The following is a 26,952-nucleotide window of genomic DNA, read 5'->3' as shown; positions in this document are numbered from 1 at the left end:
CACCGTCGACTGTCGCAGGACTGTCGGGGCTACCCTCCTTGGGGGGTGCTTGGGTGTAATGAGGGCTAATGGTTTTGTCCATCGCGAGAGATATCTTGCTGAATAGTGAATAAGACGAATTTCTATCGATTGAGATCGAGAATAATGAAGTAGCTTTCTTGGTTGACTGAGAGCTGGTAAATTAGAAATCCTATGGTTCGCGATGGATATGAGAAAGAAAATTTTGAAAAGGTTCTTGAGGGAAGATGAGCATCTATATTCTAGGCGGGGGAAGTTCGAAGGCTGATAAGTAGAACAGCATCGGGAGAACGCCAGGCAGTGTAAAATTCATTACTACCTGATATTCTAGGCAACCACAGTATTATTTAGATATCGTTCAATTGATACAGTTTGATGATATTCGCTGTGTGAAAGTCCCCTCTCTATGCTTATTAACCCCTTTTGCCCCTATTTGCCCCACAAAACATGCGTACATAATGCACACAATCTATATCTTGTAATAGTTGAAGGGCGATAATGTGGCACTTCAAAAGATTCCATTGGTATCTATAATACTAGGTACTATTTTTTATTTCTATACTCATACGAAGAATATGACATAGAGTCAAAATGCGAAACTTCTGCGGAAATAGAAGTCTCAAAATGGGGAGGGAGAGAAGACGGTAAAACTTCGTGTATAAAATTTGATAAAAATATGCTCTTTAATGGTGTACCTGTCATTAAACTGTAGCTATCGCGTGTTCATTTTGAAACCTTATGTCGCGTTGAGTGTTACTCATCTGTCGGAGGTCTAGTCTGTTGGATGACTAATGGCAACTAGTTCTACTTCGTGAGATTTCCTTATCTAGGTAGGTAGGTAGCTTATGGAAAGTAAAGAACACGCAGATCTAGGAAGGAGAGTTCAATATAACAGGGCCGTGCTTGCCTCTTTGCCAGCCATAAGCTAGCTTAAGGTTTGTTGTCATAACAAGCTTCCAACTCTAAAATAGCTCTAGATAAGGACAATTTCCAGTGGGTTTTTTTGTTGATTCTCCATATTTGGTATTCATCAAAACTTCAACAAACAATCTACATTATCAAGAAATCGACGCGCCTCCCTGAGTGGAAAAATACAAAATGTCATCTTTATTACCGCAGTTCACCACCGATGAGATATCACCATCACCACGACCAGCACCGTTGCTATCACCCAATGAGTCCGCATCAACTCCATCGTCAGCCTCCTCTACCCGTCTTCGATCGATTGATCTTGAACTCCTAGCCTTCCTCAGCACCAGTCTCTGTATAGCTTTTTCACCAACCGCCACGGTAGTCTTGTTCTACTGGCTGGCACAAGGAGAGATCCCATATTGGACGTGTTTCATCATCTACCTTTGGATTTCAGGTATTCTCTTCGTGTTCGGATCGACTGCGGAAGCGCTCGCGTACGGTTTGTGGTGGCTTCGAATAAAGTGGTCAACAAAGGACGTTAATGGCTGTGCTGAGAGACAATTGTATGGGTTTCCAGTGATGAGGATCTATGGAAGAGCGTTTTATTTCATTGCCTTTAAGCCTATTTCTCGCCTTCTAAGAATGGTAGAGGATATGATAACTGCTTGTTGTTGTTGTTCTGAACCTACCTATATGATAACTAGAAAGGCGAGAAAAAGGAAGTTCTAGTCGAAATAGATAGGGCATGATAAGTCTATTTGACTGACTTGGAGAAAGGTTAATTCTACCTTGCTTCCACCATTTGGTCCATAAACCAATTTATCAGGTGCAAACTAATGACACCAGGGAGACTCCTGCCAACGCATACTAGGGACCTAGGTATATACCTCAATCGTTCTTAACTCCAAGTCACCTTTTAACTTATAATATATAAGGAAAGCGCTGCCTGTAACGTTTCAGCTTGACAGGATTAATACATTCAATTTTGTCTGAGCCATATTAATTTTTCTCTCTTTCGTTCCTCGCGAATCCTCAAAGTGTCTATGGAAACCGAATCATATTGTATCCTACCCCTCCAGCGCCCTGGGCGGCCCTGGTTTATTATCATAGTCACTTACCTCATCCTGAGTTTCTTCATGTCTACGTTCACTATGGGCGGTCAAATCTTGTTCGCGCTACTCATGTCGTGGCCTTTGCTGGGCATCATGAATTACATCAAAGTCATTGGCGGGTTGACCTTCGGGTTTTTCGTCTTGGCCTACTTGATGGATTTAGTGATGGCCCTCAAGCATGCACTCAGTATCGAACAAGTATCTGGACAGACTGAAGAAGTTGAAGACGGATATTTCATGAACGAGTACTACACCTTCACCGTAATCAATGCCATCAGGGTCTTTCGGGTCCTGAGGGCAGGATCTTGCAGTGATTCTGTATAATCTGGAAACAATATTGATCTGGGTGGTGCCCAACGCCTAGATCTCTATTGGTGATTATCTAGACTCCACGTAACTTTGGACGGAGCGGAGGAGTCGAGGTTGGGTGGTGGGCGGGCATGGGATTTTTCCTCTGACCCGAATTTTATATATAACTTCCTCTTCTTCCTCTTCTTCCTCTTCTTCCTCTTCTTCCTCTTCTTCCTCTTCTTCCTCTTCTTCCTCTTCTGCCTCTTCAATTTTACCCTTCCGAACCTCCTACGAAAAGTTTATACATAATTTGTCGATCAACCAGGTAAGTGCTCCTCTATAGTCGAATCATATTCGGTACTCCTCTATCGTTAATTCGCTGTCAGACGGATACGCTTCCACCAGCTACACTGGAAATTCGCTACGGAGCAGCCTTCTATTGCCTACTAGGTATACAAATATCCACAACCCTACAACTACGTTCGCTGTTTAGCTAATTAAGGTCCTAACTAGCCGAATCTGCATTCGTCTCTCGGATCGTATCCGCTGTTTTCCCTACGGCATACGACCATCCTTAGCGGAGGTAACCACTCGTTCCCTTGATCGATCTTGAAATCGAAGAACTTCCAAATGCGGTGAGTACTATTAAGGCTTTATATAAGTGTAGTGACTGATCTCTTACTCCCTTTACAACATCCTTCGTATACGACAAGTCGTTTCTTCCGGATTTCTAGCCACGTCGATATCGATAGACACGTAGTTTCCTCGAAAATCTGGACCAAAGCTACTTCGACTAGATTGTGTTGCGGAAGGTCATGTCACATGTCCTCAAATATAGGGTTCTTAGGCTTGGTACCCTATCGAAGTATTGAGGTATGTTTTCCAATAACTTTGCTAAACTCTGCGTGGTCCTTAATTATGTCTTTGGTATACCGATCGTTTGTTTCTTCCATGTCCTCGTATGCGCAAGGAGTTTGTTCGCTAGAGGGTCGAGCTTCGAGAAAACTAGCTAACAACGAATCCTCTAGACTGTCTTGGATGATTCACGGGGTTTCGATTCGTGGGGCATAATTATAGGGTTTCTTATCACTTCAACATCTATTATGACCTAGGGTAGACCGATAGTCTATAACTCCGCCTCAGTGGTGAGTCTTCTTGGTCAACTTAGGGTTAACACTCTCATCAATAGTTACTCAGCTAATATATATTTCCGCTTTAGCAGAAGCTTTATCCACGGGAACTAACGATGAGGGCCCACATGGGCAGGCCAGTAGTCCGTGAGCTCGCCGGAGAGGACTTATAGTTCAGGCGGAGGGAGGGAGTTAGCCTATGAAAAGGCCTGAGTATCTCAACTGATGAAGGACTAATTAAAGGAGGTCTTGTTTATGTATACCGTGTTCACCGGCAAGAAGTCGTCTAGGGTTCTTTAAGCAACAGTGTCATCTCCCCCCTACAAGGTACCTACCTAGTATCTGAGTTTTGTATTCTGACACTCTTCATGGCTACTAAATATTGAGTTGCCGCGTTATCCGTCGTGTTGAAATTAATGCAGGTTATGAGGATCACATTAGTTGATTACCTATAAGGTTGAGATTGAGATACTAGTTCTAGATAGTGATTCGTAGATAGTACATATATACTCCTTGAGTACAGGGCGTAGACTTCCAGCCACCTAATATTCCAGCAAAGAGCTTCACCTGTATGTATACCGTGTTCTCCATAGCGAGAGTGTTAGGAGCTCTTCGCGCAACAACGTCGTTGTTTCCTAGTACAACGTAGTTATCTGGTGCCTGATCTCTCGCATTATGAAAGGTATGATTTATTAAGGAAAAGGGAGCTTCGCTCCTAGAAGCGATCTGGTCTAATATATCCACCCTTAGCTGACATAATCAGGGAGCTCTTCCCGGGGGCAATCAGGTGACCTCAAACAGTATTACCTAATTGCCCTGCCACAATGTATGAACCGAAAAGTGTTTTTGGTTCTTGTTGAAATTCTGATCTGGATTCCTTAAGGAATTATTTCCGTGGGGATAATGACGATGATCCTGAGTAGAGATAGGAAACGCTAGCTAACTAGAATACCCGAAACAACCCAACCAACACGGCCATAGATTTCCAGCCAGTAAGATCCTGCCAGACGTCTGGTCTGGAGGAGGACCGGTAGATAAGGGTCTATGGTATCGGACTTAGCCCATGGAGGCCCGTGGAGTCCGTGAGGGTCCTGTTGGCCGCTGGTTCTGGGAGCAGAATAGACAAAGGGCTTCATTTGTATGTATGCCGTGTTCTCCATAGCGAGAGCAGTTTAGAGCTCCTCGCGCAGCAACGTCGTCGTTTCTTAGTGCTCCATGTCTTCCTTGGGACACAGTTACCCTGTGTAATTAACCCTAAAGCAATGTTAGTCAACAATCGATATTAATACTATAACAAGATAGGGAATTACCTCGGACACGGGCGTTCTTAGGTATGATGCGACGACCCACGCAGGAGCCTACATCTGTATTAAGATTTGGCTCCTGTATGTCATCACCGTTATCCTTGCTACTCTCTATGAAGAGAGATTAGGAGTCGCCAGAATATGTATTCCCTCCCTGAGCTACTCATCCCCCGGGAATTCTGTACGGGGATTTGATATCCCAGATGGCTATTAACGCTAGAAAGGTTGGTTGCCTTCTAGGTCTACCCCCTCCCCCCAGCTGGATATCCAGCTTGCTGTGGCCGGAATCGGCTCCGAGTCAACCTGCAGCTGAGTCCCATCCTGTTTGAGATACAGGAGGGTCGACCTCTTGGAGCCATTTCCAAGGCGAGGAAATAGCTGCAGGTCGTGGATGGTGGAGGGGAGGGGGGGTCGTATCCATTGGGAGGGCCAACTGCTTCATATCTTGGTTGTACCGCGATATGAAACGAGAGTTCAAGGGTCTGTTTACATTCTGTTTAGTATATGAACGTCGTATACATGGGTAGGAATAAAGAAATAGCGGGGTAAAGAGATATTAGGATAGGTACATACCTTCGTGGATTAACACGTTTTTTCTTGTGAAGGAATGTAGAGTAATACTCTTTCCCCAAGGCGACCATATCCAGGTCGGCCTCAACTGGATTAGGTGCCAGTGGGGAACGCGGTGTAGAGTAAAAGTATTAAGAAATTATTTTCGTAGAAGTGAAGAAGTGTGTTGGGTAATAAAAGGAAGTTAGAAATTAGGTTAATGTTTGCGCGGAATTATACGCGTGCATTGTTGGACGAAAGGGATGCGGCGAGTTTAGATAGCCCCGCGGCAAAAGCGTCGAAGTTTCCAGGGTTCTTTTATGCCGGAAACATGAGGTATTCTTTAGGAATGACCTGTTTAAGCCACGCCGCGCCGCCCCAGGCCATGACTTAGTTGGGACAGCGGGCGATAGTAGGCTGGAGTCAGCTGTTAAAACAGCGTGACTCTGTTATATAGCCCATATACGCGCCGACCGCGTTCGTGCGACGCCCTCATGTCTATTCAGACATGAGGGCAGTGTGAAATTGATGGGACATAGTGATGTCCTGGGAGAGATTAGGAGTGTGTATCGCATAACGACTCTATAAAAGAGGATTTCAGGATCTTCTGACGAGTAGATCTTTTGGATCCTAATTATCATAAAATTCGTCAGTAATCTTTTCAATTTCCTGTAACTAGAATATGGGAGGGTAACAAACTGCGTCAAGGAATTATTATATACTATTAGGTATATGTAGGTGGCAACCCATAGGAGTGTTGTCACTCATGGTTGCCAAAAGCGGCAGGCCATTGATAACCAGCCAGATTGCGGGTATCTCTCCCGCACCGCGCATACGATATGATTCGACGCGGTGGGGAGGTGTGAGCTGCTAGCCTTAATGGCCTAGCTTGTAGCACGTGGCACGTAGCATTTATGCTACGGCCTTTTAGGTGCTACATTATAGCCTACCTCGTTTTACGAACGAGGAGGCTGTATTTCCATTAGTGAATAATTGATATGTTTTGTTATGATATATCATGTTAAGACTTACCTGTACATTCACGTGCGAAGAGCCGGCTGTTCAAGTAGAGGTTGGACTTTTGGCTTTGTGCTGAACCACCCGCAGTGGAGGAGAGGTATTGGCATCATTCCTCACTCTTGCTGGCGAGAGTGAGGAATCGGATAACCGATCGTGCAAAACACCCAGGATAACTCACTGGGTGATTGCAATTCCGTTAGATTTTATGGTGTAAGCGAAATGAACGTGTGTTAACACGATTGAAGGTGTGTTGAAAAACAAAATAAAGAAAGAAAAGAAACGAGAATTGTGGGAGGCACAGAAGTTTTAAGTATTACCGTCAATCATTGAGCAGTAGGGACGGTGACGAGGGATCACCCCGCTGCAACGGGAATCAGGAACTGTCCACGCTGATTGTGTGAATACTTCAACCGTACTTAGGTAGGTACCTAAGTACCTGGTATGTAAAATTATTGTCACTATACCTCTTTTTGTCGTTGGGATCATAAATCGACGCAATTCATACGGGGCTACATACGATTCAGGGGTACATATCCCCTATGTACCTTGTACCTACCTAGGTAATGAATAAGGTACTTATATAATATTTTACTCGTAAATCATTTTGAAAACACTACTTCAGTTGATATTAATGGCTCTATATCATCTTGGTGCTATTATTCATACATGTATATTGTACTAGATGGGTTTGCTGGCGATAAATGCTATTTTTTTATGTACGTACATTGTCCATGTCGACATCAGATTGCCGACAGTACTTGTGTTTTGTCTACCTTCATGCTTAGGTACGTACCATTAATAAAGGCCACTGACAATATCCATTTATTCTAGTATCGTGACATATATTAACGACAGAACACTTGGTACTTGAGTTAAGAAAAGCTGACTAATCACTATTGTGAGCTTAGTAAGGATATGCTGACTAAGGAAAATTCAGGGGCATCGCTTAGTAATACGGTGATCCAGTTGAAAAACATGTACACGATTTCTCTCCCTCGACATTCACAAACAATACGTTAAACACCATATACAAAATTCTTTCTTATTCAAACCCAAGTACCTATCGTCTACAATTTCCCGCCATTAAATCCCCACCCCTACCTATTTTCCGACACTTATCCATTATAATAAATACCCTCATATTCCCACCCGCCCATAGCCATGTACTTCAAGTCTTCTCTACTTCCGCCCAAACATCCCATTCCCCATAAACTTCGCCTTATCAAAAGTATTCTTCACCCCGCCCGAAAAGAACGACGACCGCTGCGTCTTCAGCGGAGGGGGCGTCTGTTCCCAGTCCAGCCCGCTGTATTGCTGTTGTTGTGGTCCTGATGCGCTGGCGTAGTATCCCTGATGTTGCTGCTGTTGCCATTCTTGGGGCTTGTATGCTGGGCCTTGGTACGCGGTTGCTGTTGAGCTGGGTTGTTGCTGCTGCGATTGGGCGTACGAGTCTGGGTTGTACGGGGTGAAAGCGGGTTGTTGCGTGGGATACTGGGTTGCTGGTGCTTGGTATGGAGCTGAGCCGCTGTATCCGATGCTATTGCTTTGGTAATGGGAGGAACTCTGGGGCTGGGTTGTGGGAATTGATGATTGGCTCTGTTGGTATGAATGCGTGTTTTGGTACGGTGCGGAAGATTGAGGGGCGGAATCGTCGGGTCGATAGGGGGCTATTGTCGGCCCTTGACTGACAGGTGCCGATGGTGCTTGAAATCTCCCAGTAGATGATTCCGAGGGTTGCGGGGAAGGTGTGTGGTTGTATTGAGATTTACTCTCATAGGGCATGACTGGCGCCGGCTTCCTCTTGACGTAGTCTTGAGAAGGCAATTCGACAGCGTGTGATATTGGCTCGCTTAAACCTTGGGTTATCTGTTCAGTCCATTGTCCTATCCCGGTTTGTGGGGAAGCTTGCTTGACAGTTTGCGGAACCGGTTGTTGGTAAGCCTCTGTGCTCGTTTGTGCGGCGGGCTGGTAAGCTTCTTCTCTCTTTTCTTGGGCACCTGACTGATAATCCGATTCTTCGGCCCCAGCGGGAGCCTCTGCAGGCGACTTATCCGTGAACTTATTCCACATCTCTGCTTGGTTAGCTAAAGCGGTCTTGAGCTGCTCCGACATTTGGGCAAAGTCGAATGTGTCAGTCTCTCGAGGTTGTTCCTCAGTCGAATGGGAGTCGAAGAATGTTCCTTCATTACCACCGTGTTGCGAGCCTTTAGTATTGTCTTCATGATGATCATCAGAAGTGGTAGATTCTCCCCCATCCGAACCACTATCATGTTCATTCTCGCTATGATATCTCGGAGTTTCAGCCCCGCTTGGGAATCTTGGGGTCGGCGGAGATTCATCGTCGTAGTTGAGCTCTTGTGGCTTGCTGAAAGCGCTTCTGACAACACTAGTGACTTCAGCGTTCCCGGAGTCCATAGAACTTTTAAGATCTCTCAAGAGGATTGAGACGCGATCGATTAGGACCTTCAGGCATTCATGATTCTCGTGCTCGAACGCTGTCTGTATGGCGTTCAAGCTCCTTTTATTCGAATGCATGATATCTGCGCCACTATTAAGCAGAAATAAAACGGCTTCTTCATCGCCGCGGGATGCGGCTACAATGAGAGGAGTATCCCCATCATTATCCGCAAGGTTGATGTCAGCGCCGGCATCGAGCATCAGCTGCAGTGAGGACTGAGGCATATACGCAGCGGCACCAGTAAGCGGCGTACCCGAAGGATCCGACTCGCCGACGACATCTAGTTTGGCTTTTGCCTTGACTAGAAGCTCCACTATCTCCTCCTCAGCGCGCATCGCAGCAGCTACAATAGGAGGCTTATCAGAACCCGATCCTAGGTTTGGATCAGCACCATGCTCTAGAAGTAGTGCGACTATATCCGTCTTTCCCCATTCACATGCCCCTTGAATGGCCGTTCCACACTCGAAATTGGGGTTCTCGGTGCAAGCATTCACATCGGCCCCACGTTTTAAAAGCTCCTCGACAACATCGTAATGGCCCTCGGTAGCGGCTGTCTGAATTGCCCATCCCTCTGGAGCGTTTACGTTAGCGCCAGCGTCTAGAAGTAATCGGACGATGTTCATTGTCCCATCGTACGCGGCAGCAGTCAAAGCATTGCCATATCTTCAGTTATGTCAGCATTTATCCATGTATATCGCCAAATGATCTGTCCACTTACTCTTCGCCAGTCGCATTAGGATCTGCTCCGAATTTCTTCAGAAGCAACTCCACTGTAGATTCCTTCTCTCTATCAGTAGCATCGTATAGAGTCTTGTTGAGCATTTCCCGACTAATCGACCCGCCGGTATATTTCCATATTTCCTCGAGAAACTCATCTTGAGGTTCCGAGCATGTCGCTGCCTCATAGAAGACATTGTCGCAGTTGAGTCCGGTACGCTTTTCTAGAAGGATCGAGACGATATCCCAGTTCCAGTCATCTATAGCTGCTTCGAGAGCCTTTTGGAAGTATTCTTGGCTGTGCTCAAACTCAAGCAGCTTATTGAACACCTCGACTCGACCTGCCTCTGCAGCCTTGACGAAGGCCTTGCTGTACTCTTCAGCAGGGAGTTTATCCGCATATTTCTCAACTAGATATCCGAACATGGATATATCAGACAAGGACGCGGCATGTGCCAGGGGCGGTTGGAGATCTTCTCGCTCCACTGTCAACGAGACGCCGCGCTCTACAAGTAATTCGACACATGCTCGGTTTCCAGAGGAGATTGCTGCGTTTACTACCGGTCCGATGTCGTTCGCTATCGCGTTAGGATTGGCTCCTCTCAGAAGTAGCTTCTTCATAACTTCGACGTGGCCGTCAAACGCAGCCATGTGCAAAGCTGTTTGATCTTGCGCGTCGATTCCGTCGTCAATCTCGGCACCCTTGTTGAGCAACTCCTCGACAATCTTTGGGCGCCCAAACCCAGCGGCTAAATGCAACTAGAGGCGAACGTTAGTGATAAATAAAGTGTTTGGAATCATTTTATACTCACAGGTGTATTGAATAACGAATCATATATCTTAATCTGGTCCTGGTAGCCGTTCCTAATCAACGCTGCGACAAGTTCCCTAAAGCCAATCGAAGCGGCGATGTCTACATCCTCGTTAGTCAGCAAAAATCATTACTAATAATGGGCTTGAGAAGCATACGTAAGCCCGTCATCGTCTTGTAGTCGTAGTTTTCAAAAACGTTAGTCATCCGACAATGTTCAACAAGCCAGCGGTGTCGTATAATCGAATCAGGCTTCCAGAAGGATTCTTCGAGGCTCAAGTCTTCGGCGATTTCACGCGTAGCTTTACTGGCATGACGAAGCCAATACTTGACCGTATACGGGACTAAGATGATTAAGTTAGAAATGGTTTCCAATCGACATCTACGATTCAGTCAATGCTGGATTCGAGTAATTGACTTACGAGCCTTGTCATAAAGGATATCGGCCTCAGGGTCCTGTTCTGCCGAGCTGTCTTCACTAGACCATTCGCTCCCACTATCTTCTGACTCGTCATCATCATCCTCCTCCTCTTCTTCCTCGTTATCGCTGCCTTCGTCTTGACTCCCTTCACCATCTTCGTCATTATTTTCTTCGTTTTCAGCTTCTTCTGGTTTCTCTGTGATGGGGAAGTCAAAGCTTTCATTCACATGTGAGAATGACCGGAGCGCAAGAACACCGTGCTGCCACTTCTTTTCCTCGCTCGACATTCCGAGTAGCTGGTTAGCGTTCTCCAGTAGATGTGTCTTGACAACGACATTCATGAAACTGATTGTATAGCTCGTTCGTTTGATAACCAAAAGTGGCTTGCACTTCTCCACGAATTTCAAGAGTTCAGCTTTCTCCTCGTCGCTTGAGGAGAAGCCGGCAAGGACACATAATTCCGCCTCGGTGGGATCTTCGTATGTGAGGACAAGGGCTCGTAGCATCTCCTTGATTTTCTCAACATCTGCTTCGTTGGTCTTGAAAATTTGGAGCCATGCATTGTTCAAAAGCATCGTCAGATCTTGAGGCATGTTTTCAAGTACCCGTCGAACTGTCAGGTCACTTTCAGCTTGCGGGAGTTCTTGGAGTTGAATACATGTAATGTCGATCCACTGGGTATTCTGAGCACGCTTTCCAATAAGACTGCTTGCGAAATACGCAAGCGCCTTGTTGTAGTTCTTCTCCTTTTCAAGCGTCGTAATTCGCTCCTTCGCACGTTTTCGCAGAGCCGTTTGGACTTGGTCACCATATTTCTCGTCCTCGAGGTCAACAAGACGGACACCCTCAACTTTGAGCGCTTCTCCAATGTTGTGGGCCTCTCTACTAGTGATCATCCATCTCGTCGTAACTCGCTTCGAATCAAAGCCATTGGTGTCGGTCTGCAAGTCCTTCTTCAAGTAATTCATCAACTTAATGGTGGAATCCCAGTCTTCAGGGAGCACATGTAAGTTATTCAAAACGAAAATAACCTTACTGCCGATAAAGTCGTCGTTAAGCATATCTTGAAGGGTTTGCCACAGGTTCTCTACAGTCACCCGCGCTCGCGACAGGCTCTCTTCGCCCTTCTTCTTGGCGAATGATTTCGCATAGGAGGCAAGCATCTCCTGTTGGTTTATCAGCTGCGTAATAAGACTCTTCAGAAGGTCTTCGGCTGTGGAGTAATCTGTTGCTGGGTCGCAGAAGAAGTATGCAAGAAGAACTGGCCCTTCGGAGGTGTCCTTCTCCCTGATTCTCTCAATCTCATCAATAGCGGCTAAGGAAGCACTGGTTTTCCCTCTACCCTCTGGTCCGCGTATCCATAAGCACTCCACATTACGAAATACGCGGCCATCGTCATAGTTATCGGGATCGTATAGCCATTCCTTGTATTCGGCTTCCTTCGTAATCCAAGAAGATGGCGCAAATGTCTGAGCTAGAGTCCTGCGTTTCTTGGAAACCTGTGCGCCATCCAAGACTTCCATGATACCGTTGATCATTGATCGATCAATGTCACGAACGGAATTCAACCGATTCTTAACTGCCAACTGGGCACCATGAATTATTTTCTTCATGGGGTCCTTGACAAACTGGCTCCACATGTCGTCCTTTGGTCCATCGAACTTCACAAGATCTCGATGATTAGCTGCTAAGCCTTGCTCTTCAACGCCCGGGAGCGTCGCAGAGTCTCGCGTAACGAAATCGGCGTACGATTTTGGAATCGCGAGTTTGCTTAATCCGAAAAGGCTAGGCAAGCCAGCCATCTTGGAGAAATCGGTCGGTTGCTCTTCATAGAAGCACAGCAGTTCAATCTTGGGGTTAAGTTTCCCTACAAGGCGCATGAATTCGTGCTTGAGTTCTCGTAGTCCTTCATCTCCCGGTTTCATCAAATCTAATAGTTTGGAAGAAGAAGCCGCGCCTATCTTCTCGGCATAATATGCGTACATTGCTGCTGCAGAAGCAGCGGCTGCGCCGTTAAAAGGCGTGCCGAAAAAGATAGCGGCCGCGATGGCTTCGAACATGACGGGGAATTTATCCCGCCGAGAGTCGGCGATAGTAATGGCTTTCGCAATTACAAGACCACCCATACTATGACCAATAAACACGATCGGCCGCCGTTGTATGCGGTCCTAGTATTCCTAGATTAGCATAAAACAGGTAAGACAATTCTTCAGATTTTTGCTTACCTCTCTCTTACTCTTCAGCCCGTTGAGCAAGGTCATCGCGATATTGCTCATAAACTGCTTCACCTTGAGAGACCCAGTCCAGGCTGATTCGTACATGTAGAGCAAGATACGCGCCCGCGGGAAATCCCTAACTAGTCCATCTGTAGTCCAGTTGAAGCCAGTACTCTCAGATTTCCAGCTATCTTCCGGATTCGCTCCCAACCCAGGTACGAATACGATACTATGAGCGGTCAGAACCGAAACTCCTGATTTACATATCTTCGCGCATAAACTCACTCAATTTCGGGCTCGACATTTTGTTTATCGAGAGGATAAAGCTCTTTGATTCCTTGCTGGACGATATCGTAGTCCTTCCTCCGCCTCGCAGGCCCCGACGGGGGTTTCCGCGTAGTAGCGGTACGCTGCAGCGACATGATTACACGACAACAACAGCAAAACGAAAAAGAAAGACAGAAACGATTCAACAAATTCGAGCCCAGAGGCTCTGCGCCGGGACATCATAAGTTATACCCCATGATGACAAACCCACCGCAGACGATAGCCAGTGGGACGGCCCCCAAAAGTCCCTAGGGCTAAGGAACGGTAGCTAATAAGATGGCGCGAGCATGGGTTCATTCCGCGTGCGGCTGATCGTTTCGTCCCAAAATTGAATACCGCTTTTGCCGCCTGTCAGCACTAAAAAGACCCGTCAGATTATTATTATTAAAGCCCTGCTAGGCATCACTAGCTTCTCTTCGTCGCGATCGCGTGGATGATTCATTCTTCTTCACGTTTTCTTCGCGCCGCGCCGCTGATTCATTATGAGTACGTCTTTCGATCGTGGTTCAACGTAGGTGCTTTGCTACTGCAAGTGAGCAAAGATATTACCTCAGCCTTGAATGTTTCGACATAACAATGCATAAGATGACTGCACACCAGCTAGAGATGACTCGTCGGTTTACAGGGCTGAGGGGGTAAACGAAGCTTGCAGCATTGGCATAAGATAGGAAGGGAAATAGTAGGACAGGTTAAGATCAAATCAGGTGGAGATCCCCAACTCTAGAAGCCCAAGCGCTGCGGCTAGGGTTGCAGCCGATATTATTAATAGGCTGGAACCCCTGTAAACGGCAAGAATTAGAGTGGACCATAAGGCCGTATCCGCCAACCCGCCAATTCAATTAATGTATTGAAATGTATACAGTATAATACAGTACAAATACGTACAGTATTATAGATATTTCACACGGTGCCCTGAATCTTACAGTGGGTCATAGTGCTACAGGGCGCTGAAAGCCCTATAACTTATAGGCTTTGTAGCGCATTAGCTCCTTATGACTTATGGGTAGCTTTTTAGGTATGTAAAAAGCCCTAAAGCTATTATCGATGTCTGAACCTTTTCGAAACGAATTAAATTAATGGATTGATCTCATTTAATCGACTAATTTAATACAGTTAAATGCGTAATAAGTAAGTAGATATATAAATAAAGATATACGCGTAAGAGTTCAAAACGAGGGGTATCACATGACATGCGCTGAGGCTTATTCAGAGGTAGGTATGTAAAAAGGCTATACGCTATAACCCCTATAAATTACAGGGGCCTTCAGCGCCCTATAGCGCTATAATCCCCTGTAAGATTTAGAACACCGTGTGAAATATCTATAATACTGTACGTATTTGTACTGTATTATACTGTATACATTTCAATACATTAATTGAATTGGCGGGTTGGCGGATTTGTTCTTATGGTCCGCCGTCAGAATCTGCAATATTATTCGATCTCCAGCTATGATATAGCCCCAACGAAAGCCCAATGGAAATGAAAGGCTTAGCTGTAGCTGGTCGCATACAATGTTACGTACAGTAGCGTAAGATCTATGCAAGCAAGGCTTTAGAAGTCCATATGAGCAGGCTCTAGCCCATCACGATGAAGATGAGAATCTTTTCCGCTTCGTTTTCGAGACTCGAGCTGCTAGACGCCGTAGAAGGAGATTGAATGATCGTCGCGATTCTCGAAGACCGATTCTCAAAAGCTGTTTTCTAATAAATTAGTTGTCACGATGGCTACATCGACTGCTCCTTTCACGACTCCCGTGCTTGGGTCGCGAGAGCCTCGCGAGGGGCACCAGTCCACAGGCTTCGCCGCTCTCCTTCCAGCATCTCATCGCAATAAAGATGACCATATTGTTGTTCCCCGACCTGACCTGGAGTTTCTAAAGCGAGAACTTCTTGTTAAAAGATTAAACGATGTCCAAGATTGGCTTTGGATCTGCGGTCGACCTATGCCGCCTCGCCCATTACGGTATGTGATCGAGGAAGAGTTCTGACAAGGCTACAAGCCTGCCTTATGAATAATAACGAGTACTAATCCGCGTTTAGTGAGTGTTTTACCTCTTCTTTACCCCCAACCCTTCTATAAACCCCGCTATGGGAGACTCCCAGTGGGGTAATGGTAATGCGTAACTGAGACATGCGCCTAAAAGCCGAACTTTATAGCGCGTTGCAAGATGCTAACCAGCAACAGATCACCAAGTTCTCATCTCTCGAGACATCATCATAACCGAGGACCCCGAACTCCATCTCGTATGGTCGAAAAACCGCATCTACCTTAAGCCGATTCCACTATATCTCCTCGACCCAGAATTCTGGAAACATCATATCCACGGCGACGATTTAATAAAATGCGCCCGAGGTTTCCTCTACTCCTACACCGCGCTCATCGCGTACGAAAGCGACTTCAAGCTTGCGACCACTAAGGGACTGCTGCCTGAGGACATCGACTGGGCGCAATGGAAAACACTCTCGAGGGAGATCCTAACGAGTCACCACTACGAGTTTATCAACCCGAGATACTGGTACGGCGAGCTACGCCTGAGTCGACTGAATAAAGTGTACCGAATACGGCAAGGATTTGTCTTGCGCGGCTACTCCAAAGTCGCGTCTCACGCGGTCTACGGGGACCTAATAAGCGACAACTTCGGTGCCCTAGCAACGATACTAGGATACGTGGTCATCGTGCTCACTGCAATGCAGGTCGGTCTCGGCGTGGAAAGACTCCAGACCGACGAGGCATTCCAAAACGCGAGCTACGGGTTCACGGTATTTTCCATCATAGCGCCACTAGTAGCGAGCATAGGGATCGCGTTGGTAGTGGTGGTCATGTTTGCCAGTAATTGGGTGGCCACGAAGAGTTACGAGAAGAAGAGGTTTCGCGTTATGAACGTGGAGCCATTCTGGAGAGCACCGGAACCGAAGGCGACTTTCTCGTCCGTTAAAAGTAATCAAGCCAATCCGAACGACCATAATGTCTAAGAAACGGGAAATGGGAAATTGGATTTCATATATTACTCTCGAATCTAGGGTATGGCTGCATGTCGTCGTCTATCAGAATGTCCGTTACACCAACGCCATTTCTTACAAGTTCGTCTCACGATAGTTCACTGCGGCCGAGCGCAGGAGGGTCATAGATGAGATCAAGCATAGTTGGGAGGTTTGTGAGTATAGGCTAGCTCAAGTCCTACTCAAAATAAGATTACTTATACAAGGAGGTGGACGTTATGGTATTACTTGCCAATATCCCTTGCTTTCTCTCAAACCATAATGAGCACCAACAGCAGCGACGCCTACTCTTTTCGTCCAGATCATAGTTCGTGATACCTGATATCGATATATCACAAATGAAAAATATACTAGGATTCATATGTTACCATTCCAATTCACCATGCACGTTTCATCACTCATCTAGGTGAAGTAGCAGAAAATGAACTTCGGACGATAGATCACGCCGACATTATGAATATATATACTAGATAGAATACCCGTTTTCCATCTACACTATCTCTCCAAATACCACTTCCAAGGTTCGTATCGGCATTACCGCATAATCCCTAGAGTTTCTTCAGGCTTAACTAGAAGTTAAAGCCATCACCTTTCATCAAGATGTTATCACTCGCCCTTCTTCTACTCCCACTGTTCGCCCTCGCCGCGCCGTCTTCTGAAGGCCAGCTAGCGACTCGTTCCACACCTATCAAGCCTAATAAAGCTTATACCTGGATCCCTACGGAAACAGAAACATACGAATACATATTTGACGATGGCCTACGGTGTAATTTCCTTGCGGCCGACAATCAGACAACCGCTAATTCCGACGATTGTGTAAACTTGCAAACCGACATTTTCCATAATAACGGCGTATGGCAGAGTGAGTAGACCACTTCTACACGAACCCCAACACCCCCGTGCACGACACAACATCAAGTCAACCTGCTAATCCGACATGATATCATAGTGGACGGCATAACCAAGCCCGACGACCCCAACGACTGGAACCTCCTCGGGATCAACGGAACCTGCACTATTCTCGTCCAGAACAGCAGTCCCACCAAGATTGCCAACGGGGATGCAAGCTTTTGCATGTCTATGGGTACCTGGCAACAAACTAGAGACCGCGACTGGATTGAATACAAGTTCTATCTCGTCAATGATGAAGGCACGATGATCGACTTCTGGGTTCGGAACACGGCGGGGCTGGACCTCAGCAATATTGTTGGGCAATGAGTCTAGGAGACAGAGCTCGAGGATTCCTACGCCGACGCGCGGCGATGACAGGAAGCGATCCTATTAATATTCTTTTTCGAATTGTGCCATTTGTCACGAGACATTTCTTCAAAAGTTAACAGGGGAGCATGCGACGGGAAAGTGTTGATCGCAGTTTATATTTCATAATGTCTATCCCTCACGCGCTTAGACAAGATAATTATTATACCAACCTGGGAGTTGTTAATACCAAATCAATATTTCTTTTTCATTTGATTCATCACCACGCCTCGCAGAAATCTCCAGCAGCACTTTTTACCAGCTGCACAACTTCCAAACCCGCGCCAAATACCATCGCCTCAAAATCGCGAATACGGTAGCCTAAATATCCAACGTCAGTAACACCATAAACCACCGCATAGAAACCAACTCACCACTTCCCCCTCAACGTAATATTAACCCACGCCACGCCCTCCGCATCAACCTCCTTCTCGACCCTCGACGAGAACGCAATCGCGCTCATAATCCCATCTCCAAACTTCTCATTCATAACCGCCTTAAACGCGTACCCATAATTCTGCACAATCTCATAAAGCCTGTACACCAGGGGTTCCTTCGGGGGCATCGGGCCGACATGTCCGCGGTTCGGGATATGCGAGATCGACGAGGCCTCGAGCATATCTTTCTGTATGCCGAGGAGTTTCGACAGCTTTTCGATGTCCGAGGGGGAGGCCTGCGCTTGGCCCAGGAAGAGCGCGGCGACGGCGACTTCGCTGCGCCCGAGCTCGGTGGCGATTTGCTCGAAGGTGATTTTGTTGACGGTTTTGGCGCCGAAGAGCAGCTTGGAGTACGCGGGGAGGTTCTCGGCTAATGTCTCCTGAGGCGTGGATTAGTATGGCTGGGTTTGGGGAGTGAGGGAGCGCTTACGTCGAGGGTGGCGAGGTTTTGGGTTGACATTTTGATGATGACTTTCTTGTGATTACTCCTTTTAAATGAGATTATAATGAATATACGACTTTGGTATTTCCCAACACAGTTTCCGGGAGAAAGACAATTTATTTATGAGCGGACGAGAAGCTTACTGAGACGATGACGTTAGGTAATAAGTACCTATTCCGATCCATTGACAAATAACCCCGCGCAGAGCTTGGAGCTAGCTAGACGCCGTCTTTGCGCCTACATAGTACCCCGACAATCTCGGCACGGGGATAAGCCGGGAACTCGGCGTCTGCGCCAGCACGGCATGCCGCTGGTAATAAATACACCGATTCGGCATCCCCGAGCGCAGTTCAAACGCCGTCGAGCTTATACCCGGTAGCAGACGGGTCCGGACTTGATTATTTGATGCTGACTAAGTCCGAGGAGAAGGGACTTTCTGCGATGCTTACTGAGGTCGTATCGTCGATCGGTGTTGAGAAGGGCAACCATGACGCTGATATACCTATTCAGTTTGAAGAATCTTATTCATTATAACTTAAAGACTTAATCTCATATAATATGTAATATCAATACTAAAATTTTGTCAAGGATGAGCGACTGTATATTTTAAGAAGAATTTTCCACATCCCGGCTAACCCCTATTCCTCGACCCCTATTATTATTCAATAGCAAAACAACACCTCAATGGCTATTATCTCTTAGCATCTTACTATATACCTACATGCGTTAAACCTTTGCTTGTGGAATGTTTCCGTAAGAAACACGATGTTCTTGTAATGTGATGAGGGGCAAAATGAGTCGTTCATCTTAGAAGAACTCCAAGATATTTCGTTAATACCTACCTAGGTATTATTAATTCGTATTCAAGTAGACATCGCTTTTGTTTTTCGTAGATTGAAAGAGATTCCAGTTAGAAAGAGGATCACAAAGGAAGAAGTTATTGTATACCTGCTGGAACGTCTTTGTTCCTATCGAAACCGACAGCGTCTTTCTTTTTTGGGTGCATTGGACAATCCAAGCCTCTAAGACAATGAATTTCACATTATCAACTACCATTTCTCGAAACGTACCGTACTTCCATAATTGTTCTATGCATAGTTTCCGTAGCGTGAAGCCGCACGTACTTAGGATATCACAACCAAGACCTGACATCAGCAGCCATCATGTCGATACCACTTCGTGAGTATAAATACCACATATAATTATGGATTGGTAGTAATCTGTCTGATATCTAGTCCAATTATTCAAGCGAGATACTCATCCGGAAGTGAATCTGACATTTTACGATGCCCGAGAAGCGTACCGCTTTACCCGACAGTACTTTAACACTCATGCAACTCGTATAGAATTTCAAAAGGTCGGTGGATTCGGTTCTTCAGGAATTATAACTATTTGGTCATTGAAGGATAGATTTAATCGACACACGCAAGATGTTGCGGTCAAACTGCCCGTCCAGATATATGACCCGCACTTCCGCATGGAAGTAAGTTGGATGGCGGTAAGTGTACCACTCGTATTCTCCCAGGACGTTAGTTTGGTAGAGTGGCTAACAACTGCACCTAGGTGACTTTTAAAGCATGTGAACATTTTGTCCAGCTTGTGAAGCTCTCGCGCAATATCTTGGACCGGGGTAGATACAATGACTATGAGAATTTCGAAGACGCTTCCGGGGCTGTAATGATAATGGAATATTACTCTAGGGGAGACCTAGGTGACCTTTTGAGTCGGGTGAACGACGCGGCTAGGACGAACGCCAACGTCACCGACGACGAGAAAAAGTTGGAATATATACCGCTTCGTATTATGTGGAGGATGTTCCTTTGCAGTACGACACTAATCTATCCTGTAGAAACGTCAAGTATCTCGCTAACAAGTCTTATTAGTTGTCAGAATGTGTATAGGAATGGCCTACCCGCCTCCACCAGACAGGGACATGAATACCAGGTATAGGGAAATAATCCCGGGGGATGACTACGACATAACGCCAATCATTCATTTTGATATGCATCCCCAAAATAGTATTCTCCCATACCCAAATCTAGGTTAGAAGAGGCGCCTATGCTAACGCCTCCTAGTTTTCATGGAGAGACCTGGTAATTTTTCACACGAGCATGGATCTGCGCCCAGGCTTAAGGTTAGTTTTCATCGCTGACCCAACTTTGATTTCGATCCCTTGCTAACAGTGAACCTAGCTGGCTGATTTTGGGCTTTGTGCAGAGTGGCAGGAAGACGTAAGTCCCGTGGGGATGTGCCTCATCTACATCCATAGCACTCGAGTCTACAGGCCAAATTATATACTTCAAGAGAAGTTGCTAACTGTTTGTAAAAATGACAGTGGACCGAAGCAGAGTATGTTATTCAATAGGTGCTTGAATAGCGCCATTTTTCTGATAGTCAATCGTAGGAAGATCTCCACCGCCAGTGTTGGAAAGCCAGGGTACCAAGCACCTGTAAGTCACCTCTCTAATGTAGTCAGCGAAGACGAAGCGTTACACGAATACTAAATATTTAAATAGGAACAACGTCAACGAGACCGGATTCTTGAAGAGTATGCTTTTGGCGATCATACCAATGTATGGAATGCGGGATACGTACGTCTGCTCAACAACCCAAGCTGCCGTCTACGGTGATAAGAATGGACATTTAACCCATTTCACAGCTTATGTTTAATATACTAACCTTCTACTTCACGGACGACCCGGATTGGCAGGCGCGAGACTGCGAGATGCAGATGCCAGACGGCGAGATGAGAGTGGTCAGAACGTGGGCACCTTACCTCGTCGGCGATCCAGTCTACGACGAATTCAAAAATTACGACATCGAGATGCGCACTTTGATAGCCCGGTGCATGGCGGACGATCCTGACGACCGGCCGCCCCTAGACGAGCTCGTCGATGCCATCGAATATTTTATAGGGCAAGGGGATGAGGCGGCAAATGAAGAGTCTCGAAGGTTGGAAGAGATGAGGGCTCAGAATCAAGAACCACGACCACCCCCCATAGACGTCAAGAGAGCGCCTGACGTCGAGTCCGACGAATTGCTGAAAAGATGGGCCAGAGAGTATATCAATGAGCCGCTTATGAGACAGGATCCCTATGCCGATCTGTGGGATTCATAGTAAACCTTCGGGGATAGTAGAGGGTGCATATCGGGATCATATGGCGCTGAGGCTTTTTTGTTCTTTTATTCGTTGTTCGGAATTAGAGGGGACGTGCAGTTGTAAACTCCGTAGCATATTTTGCTTTTTGAAAATGAGGAACTACTCTCTAGAAAGACGAGTTCGGAAACTTAGATATATATATATTAACTTCAATATTGATGAAAATAGGATGCGATTTTTGAAGAATAAAGGAGATACCTTAGAGAATTAAGGTAAAAATGAAGTTGTAAAGTTGAAGTTAAGTTCAATAGATCGGTGTTTAAGTTGAGCTGAAAAAGGGGAGAATAAAGAAAGTTCATCTAATCTAATCGATAAGGAGCTGCGGGGCATGAGTAAGAGCCGTTTGGTGCATTCTAAGCTTCTTTTTAACTGGGACTGACGCAATCACTTCAAAGCTTATAATATATAAATGATGTTAAAGCTCTCACTCCCATTTCTCCGAGGATTTTCTTTAAGATATTATATATTTAGATGGCTGTCTACTTCCAGGTAGTTATAGGATATCTCTCTAATAATTAAACTAGTAATTCTTCCTTTACTCTTTCGTCCTAGCCATGAACGGGTTCACCGGTACCAATGAGTCGCATGACACAAATGAAGATCAACATAGCCAATACAATGACCATTACTCAAGCGCAAGCGACGAAGACAATGATGCAGTTGAGGTATGTCAGACAACTCGTCTTAGCCAGCCAATAATTCTGAAATTTAAATCAAATAGGTCACATTTGATCCATCGAGTCTCTACCGACGAAAAAGCTCCTTAATATATAGCGAAACCGACGGTCCGAAATTTGCGGCGTGCAAATCAAAGGCGGGAGCCACCCAATGTTTAGTTCACCAATTTCTTGAAGGATATAGAAATGAAAATCGTAAAAATACAGATAGAGAGCAGAACGATAATACTCATGTCACTACTACTGGCTTGGATTCGTACGTTGAACCTAAGGGCAAACCTGCAAGTCCACAAGTAAATGGGTCTCCAAAAGATCTGGACAGCGATGCTAGCACAGAGGCAGGGCAACCCGACCAAGAGTCGTGGAAGAAAGCTCGGCTTGGCTTAGATCATAACGAAGGCCTTAACAGCCGCCTACTCACAAAGAAACAATTGACAGATATGGCCTGGGGAGTCCGAGAAATGAGCCGAAGACTAGGAAGCATACGACTGAAGTTCAAAGTCAGAAGCGTCTTCCTACTAACAAAAGCTTACGATCGGGAATTAATACCAAAGACGAGATTAGTAGCGAAATGGCTACTTAGTAAGGCCAGAGAAGTTCGGTATACCGTTTATGTGGAAGAGAGCTTGAAAAGCTGCGAAGAATTCGATACTCCTGGGTTGTTGCAAGAGCTTTGCCAAGAACACAACGATTCCGACGGGGTAGACAAAAACGCCACCAAAAAGTCATTAGAAAATCGCTTACGTTTCTGGACCGAGAAAATGTGTCGCAAGCGTCCACATACATTCGACTTCGTCATCACGCTCGGAGGCGACGGGACAGTCCTCTACGCGAGCTGGCTATTCCAACGAATAGTGCCACCAGTCCTCAGTTTCTCCCTAGGCAGCCTAGGCTTCCTAACAAAATTCGAATTCAACGAATACTCCGAGATCCTATCCACCGCATTCCGAGACGGCGTAACCGTAAGCCTGCGTCTGCGTTTCGAAGGCACCGTAATGCGCAGCCAGCGGAAAAAGAACCAACTCACGCAAGACGAATACACGGACGACGAGGGAACGCGGCGGAAACGGGATTTAATAGAAGAGCTGATCGGCGAGGAGCGCGACGACGAACACACGCACAAGCCAGACGGGACGTACGAGATCCTCAACGAAATCGTCGTCGACCGCGGGCCGAACCCAAGTAAGTCCGCCCCGCGCACCCCCAACTCGCACAGCGCTCACTCACGCACCCCCACAGCAATGTCCTACACCGAGATCTTCGGCGACGACGAACACTTCACCTCCGTGCTCGCCGACGGCGTCTGCGTCTCCACGCCCACCGGGTCTACCGCCTACAACCTCGCAGCCGGCGGCTCTTTATGCCACCCCGACAACCCCGTAATGCTCGTGACCTCAGTATGCGCACACACACTCTCCTTCCGGCCCATAATCCTCCCCGACACCATCGTTCTGCGCGTCGGCGTTCCCTACGACGCGCGCACGCACAGCTGGGCCAGTTTCGACGGGCGGGAGCGCGTGGAGCTGCGCCCAGGGGATTATGTGACGATCAGCGCGAGCAGGTTCCCGTTCGCGAGCGTGCAGCCGCAGGGACGGAGGGGCGAGGATTGGGTTAAGAGTATTAGTGCGAAGTTGGGGTGGAATACGAGACAGAGGCAGAAGAATGAGGGGTTTAATCAGTGGAATCGGTGATTGTGGGGATGGTGGATAGTAGAAATGGTGGATGGTGGAAATGGTAGATAGGAAATGGAGGTTTATAGGGAAGGATGGGATGGGATGGGAGGAAAAGTAGGGTGCTTGGAGTTTTTGGGTCGGGTTAGCGCTGTGTCTTTCTTTTGGTCTCGGATAGAGAGGGATGGATGGTTAGGTTTTTGGGGATCTGAGGTGCTGCGGAAGTAAATTCTGGGCATTATAGGATGCTTAGTATTGCGCAGATATAGGTACAGCAAAGAGGTAAAGAATTATGTGTCGGCGATCAGGTGTAGAAACTGAGATTTCTATTGGGATACCAAGCCTAGGAGATCACCGAATAGCTTCACAAGTCCGTGCAGTGGATCTCTTGGTTCTCGCAATTAAGCCTTATCCAAGCATAGGCGCCAAGTACATATCGCATCTCCAAAGCCAAGGACTTATTAGATCCATATCGCAGAAGGAATGTCTGAGCCGTTTCGTCTTCGCCATTCCCACTACTCATCACTCAATACCCATCCAAAGCAAAGAAATCAAGGCAGGACAGGTATGACAATGTGGGATATGCAAGCAAGCAATTCGCTAGCGTAGGAGCCGGCAGTTATGTTCGCGGAGAGCCGGAGGATTTCGATGCTCCTTGGCGAATGCTTCCTTTTTGGCCTCTTGGCCCTGTCGCAGCGTTGTGGAGGCTCGCGTTGAAACGCTCGGGTCTTTTCATGGGGGTACGTATGCGCTTCTGCTTTTTCCCGGGACGGAAATTCGCGCATCGTGGATCACATTGTGCTCGGTTTTTTTTTGTTAGTCAGTGGGAAATGTGATTCTCGTTGGGGAGTTGCTACTTGTCATGGGATTTTCTACTTGATTTCGTGGAATTGTTTCAAGTGTCTGTAAAGTTATACTCATAGCTGCATTCACGATATCCTGTAAATTTTGTAGTCACTTCGAGAGAATATCATTTCGTCCGGTCTCAGCCCGAAATAAACAGGCCGGTCGTTGAATTGTTTATACTACTGACTACCGTAGATTTTATAAGCCAAGACAATCGCTCCAAGAGAGATCACCGTGACCACAGATGCTAAGAAAATATGCCGCACGTAATATGTAAATGGATCGTCCCAACCGTCAGTCCCCTGCCCCCATACTCCCGAAAATGGTATCAAGAAAACGACGATGATGAAAATGCCTTTTTGGTACAGAAAGCAGATAGAGTGTTATACTAGGTAATAAGGTAATAATTATCGATATTCGCCGATCGTTTTTATTATTCGTTCGTTCCTTACTCTTCTGTCTCATCTATCGCGGCATCATCGGCATCTTCTGTTGTCTCGACGAAAGTCATCGTAAATCCTTGCTGGTCGTCGACGTTTAGGTTGATAGAATCGATGACGTCGTTTGAAGTCGAGCTCTGTCGCTTGGCCACAGCTGGAAGATTCACAACGGGGAGAGATTCCACGGAGCGGGTCTCGAATTCACTAGACGTCTGGATAGCTTTCAGAACGGTGCTAGTTAGCATGCCATGTAGTATAGAAGCCGAAGATGCAACATAGGGGTTTTACTCACTGGCAGGGACACCGCGCTTGACATACATGCGCGTGACCTTGGTGCGTCGGCGTGGCTGCGCGGAAGACACATCACGCTTGGCAGCCTCACCGACCTTGCGGCCGTTGTTGTCAACAATAATACCAACACCAGCACCACCCTCGCCAGTGCCGAGCTGGATGGTAGGACCCTTGGTCAACGCCGCCTCGGCAAATTTGAGAGCTCGGTCGAAGCCGGCTAGGTCGCGCTTGGCCTTGGGGGCCTCATCGTCACGGGGAGCGATCTCCTTTCCCATACCCTGGAGGCCGGAAATTTGAGTAGCTAATACTATATTAGCATATTGCTTCCTTGCAAGAATGTAGGTACTGGTGAATATTTACCTTGCTGTTGCAAGTTCGGGTCTACGTTAGAAGTAGTAGCGGCGGACGCAACGGGGGCTTTGGCGGTCTCAGAGGCTACGGGAGTAGCGGCGGCGGCAGCGACGTTGTTGCTTTGGGCGGCTACAACAGTATCCGCGGCAGCAGGAGTAGCGGCAGCAGCGACATTTTCGGTACCGGCTGCAGACGCAGCAGCAGCGTTCCTGGTAGTTCCAGTGGCAGCGTTGACTGCAGCACCCTCCAATGCGTTCATCAAGTTCGTTACATCTTGGCCCCCGCCGAATGAAATCTCTCCATCACCGACTACCCTGTATACAAATTAGATGTCTTGGAAAGCTATATGTCTGCCATGGATCAGAACGTACAATGCGGGGGAATATGCGCCAAGGTTGATGTTCAAAGGAAGGGCGCTGACGCTAGCTAAGAAGCCGGCAACGGCAATCATTCGATAACTGACCATTTTGGCGATTATTGCTTGGCTTGTTGCTTGGTATGGAAAAAGCTGGTGTATAAAGAGCGAGAATAGATATTACAGTAGTATAAAACGACCAGCGGCGACCAGCGGAAGAATAAAATACAGATTAACTGTTGCGAAGGAAAATAGGAAGAGACCGGAAACGAAAACTTTAGGACGATGACTTGAGCACAGCTGAGTGATCCCAAAATTTGATAATCGGGGCCGACGACGACCTTCATATACGTCGAAGACTGAATAACCCAGGTGACCGGATATTCCCAATCATCGAGTCGGGACCTCGAAAGCCAAGCAACCGACGCAGGTGGACGACATGGGGTACCCATTCCTCTTCGATGCCAAGGTGTTTCTCCTTGGACGTACATGTTAAAAATATCTCGAGCAAGGTGTTTGGTGTGTCACGTAGGCGGAGAGAGAGATCTCTCGCGGGTATACTCCAGCTCGTCCCCCATTGGAAGTCGAGTCTAAACATTGTTATCAGTGCTTGAAACGGAAGTGAACGACCGGGGTAGGAAGAAACAAAATCACGGATGCAGCTATGACCGTTCTAAGTACGTGACAGTGAGGCTCTTGGCTGAACCTGCCAAGTGCCATAGGTCAGTCAATGCGACAGC

At 46.7% G+C, this 26,952-nt stretch overlaps 9 protein-coding genes across 9 annotated transcripts; 5 read left to right on the top strand and 4 right to left on the bottom strand.

Moving 5' to 3' along the window:
- Positions 1-1,116: 1,116 nt before the first annotated feature.
- On the top strand, positions 1,117-2,366 carry GGS22DRAFT_190554 (uncharacterized protein; the record flags this gene model as incomplete). The annotated part of the gene is made up of 2 exons (XM_047964994.1): positions 1,117-1,429; positions 2,041-2,366. 2 exons carry the CDS (start codon positions 1,117-1,119, stop codon positions 2,364-2,366), a joined length of 639 nt encoding a protein of 212 aa, XP_047817075.1.
- A 54-nt stretch (positions 2,367-2,420) lies between these two features.
- Positions 2,421-4,623, bottom strand: GGS22DRAFT_190553 (uncharacterized protein; the record flags this gene model as incomplete). The annotated part of the gene is made up of 2 exons (XM_047964993.1): positions 2,421-2,621; positions 4,408-4,623. The coding sequence occupies 2 exons, from the start codon at positions 4,621-4,623 to the stop codon at positions 2,421-2,423; spliced, it is 417 nt and encodes a 138-aa protein (XP_047817074.1).
- A 2,750-nt stretch (positions 4,624-7,373) lies between these two features.
- On the bottom strand, positions 7,374-13,936 carry GGS22DRAFT_168217 (uncharacterized protein). Its single transcript, XM_047962117.1, has 7 exons — positions 13,245-13,936; positions 12,969-13,188; positions 10,745-12,911; positions 10,481-10,666; positions 10,324-10,424; positions 9,513-10,270; positions 7,374-9,457 (listed from the first exon to the last, which is right to left on the bottom strand). Exons 1-7 carry the CDS (start codon positions 13,379-13,381, stop codon positions 7,516-7,518), a joined length of 5,511 nt encoding a protein of 1,836 aa, XP_047817073.1. The 5' UTR covers positions 13,382-13,936; the 3' UTR covers positions 7,374-7,515.
- Positions 13,937-15,007: 1,071 nt separating this feature from the next.
- GGS22DRAFT_190551 (uncharacterized protein) lies at positions 15,008-16,259 on the top strand (the record flags this gene model as incomplete). Its single annotated transcript, XM_047964992.1, has 2 exons — positions 15,008-15,221; positions 15,472-16,259. 2 exons carry the CDS (start codon positions 15,008-15,010, stop codon positions 16,257-16,259), a joined length of 1,002 nt encoding a protein of 333 aa, XP_047817072.1.
- Positions 16,260-16,886: 627 nt separating this feature from the next.
- On the top strand, positions 16,887-17,709 carry GGS22DRAFT_195436 (uncharacterized protein; the record flags this gene model as incomplete). The annotated part of the gene is made up of 2 exons (XM_047965665.1): positions 16,887-17,148; positions 17,236-17,709. The coding sequence occupies 2 exons, from the start codon at positions 16,887-16,889 to the stop codon at positions 17,502-17,504; spliced, it is 531 nt and encodes a 176-aa protein (XP_047817071.1). The 3' UTR covers positions 17,505-17,709.
- On the bottom strand, positions 17,640-18,604 carry GGS22DRAFT_168213 (cyanate hydratase). The gene is made up of 3 exons (XM_047962116.1): positions 18,411-18,604; positions 17,918-18,360; positions 17,640-17,864 (listed from the first exon to the last, which is right to left on the bottom strand). Exons 1-3 carry the CDS (start codon positions 18,438-18,440, stop codon positions 17,843-17,845), a joined length of 495 nt encoding a protein of 164 aa, XP_047817070.1. The 5' UTR covers positions 18,441-18,604; the 3' UTR covers positions 17,640-17,842.
- A 2,401-nt stretch (positions 18,605-21,005) lies between these two features.
- On the top strand, positions 21,006-21,611 carry GGS22DRAFT_37690 (uncharacterized protein). Its single transcript, XM_047966935.1, has one exon. The coding sequence runs from the start codon at positions 21,085-21,087 to the stop codon at positions 21,538-21,540; it is 456 nt and encodes a 151-aa protein (XP_047817069.1). The 5' UTR covers positions 21,006-21,084; the 3' UTR covers positions 21,541-21,611.
- Positions 21,612-22,007: 396 nt separating this feature from the next.
- Positions 22,008-24,264, top strand: GGS22DRAFT_168208 (ATP-NAD kinase). Its single transcript, XM_047962115.1, has 3 exons — positions 22,008-22,247; positions 22,304-23,441; positions 23,499-24,264. Exons 1-3 carry the CDS (start codon positions 22,137-22,139, stop codon positions 23,948-23,950), a joined length of 1,701 nt encoding a protein of 566 aa, XP_047817068.1. The 5' UTR covers positions 22,008-22,136; the 3' UTR covers positions 23,951-24,264.
- A 630-nt stretch (positions 24,265-24,894) lies between these two features.
- On the bottom strand, positions 24,895-26,439 carry GGS22DRAFT_37673 (uncharacterized protein). Its single transcript, XM_047966934.1, has 4 exons — positions 26,229-26,439; positions 25,867-26,171; positions 25,508-25,807; positions 24,895-25,435 (listed from the first exon to the last, which is right to left on the bottom strand). The coding sequence occupies exons 1-4, from the start codon at positions 26,321-26,323 to the stop codon at positions 25,224-25,226; spliced, it is 912 nt and encodes a 303-aa protein (XP_047817067.1). The 5' UTR covers positions 26,324-26,439; the 3' UTR covers positions 24,895-25,223.
- Positions 26,440-26,952: the final 513 nt, after the last annotated feature.

This window comes from Annulohypoxylon maeteangense (genome assembly GCF_022496945.1).
Source record: "Annulohypoxylon maeteangense strain CBS 123835 unplaced genomic scaffold GGS22scaffold_13, whole genome shotgun sequence".
NCBI classification, from domain to species: domain Eukaryota; kingdom Fungi; phylum Ascomycota; class Sordariomycetes; order Xylariales; family Hypoxylaceae; genus Annulohypoxylon; species Annulohypoxylon maeteangense.
Note: the sequence above shows the minus strand (reverse complement) of the source record. Positions and strands in the feature narration are given on the sequence as shown.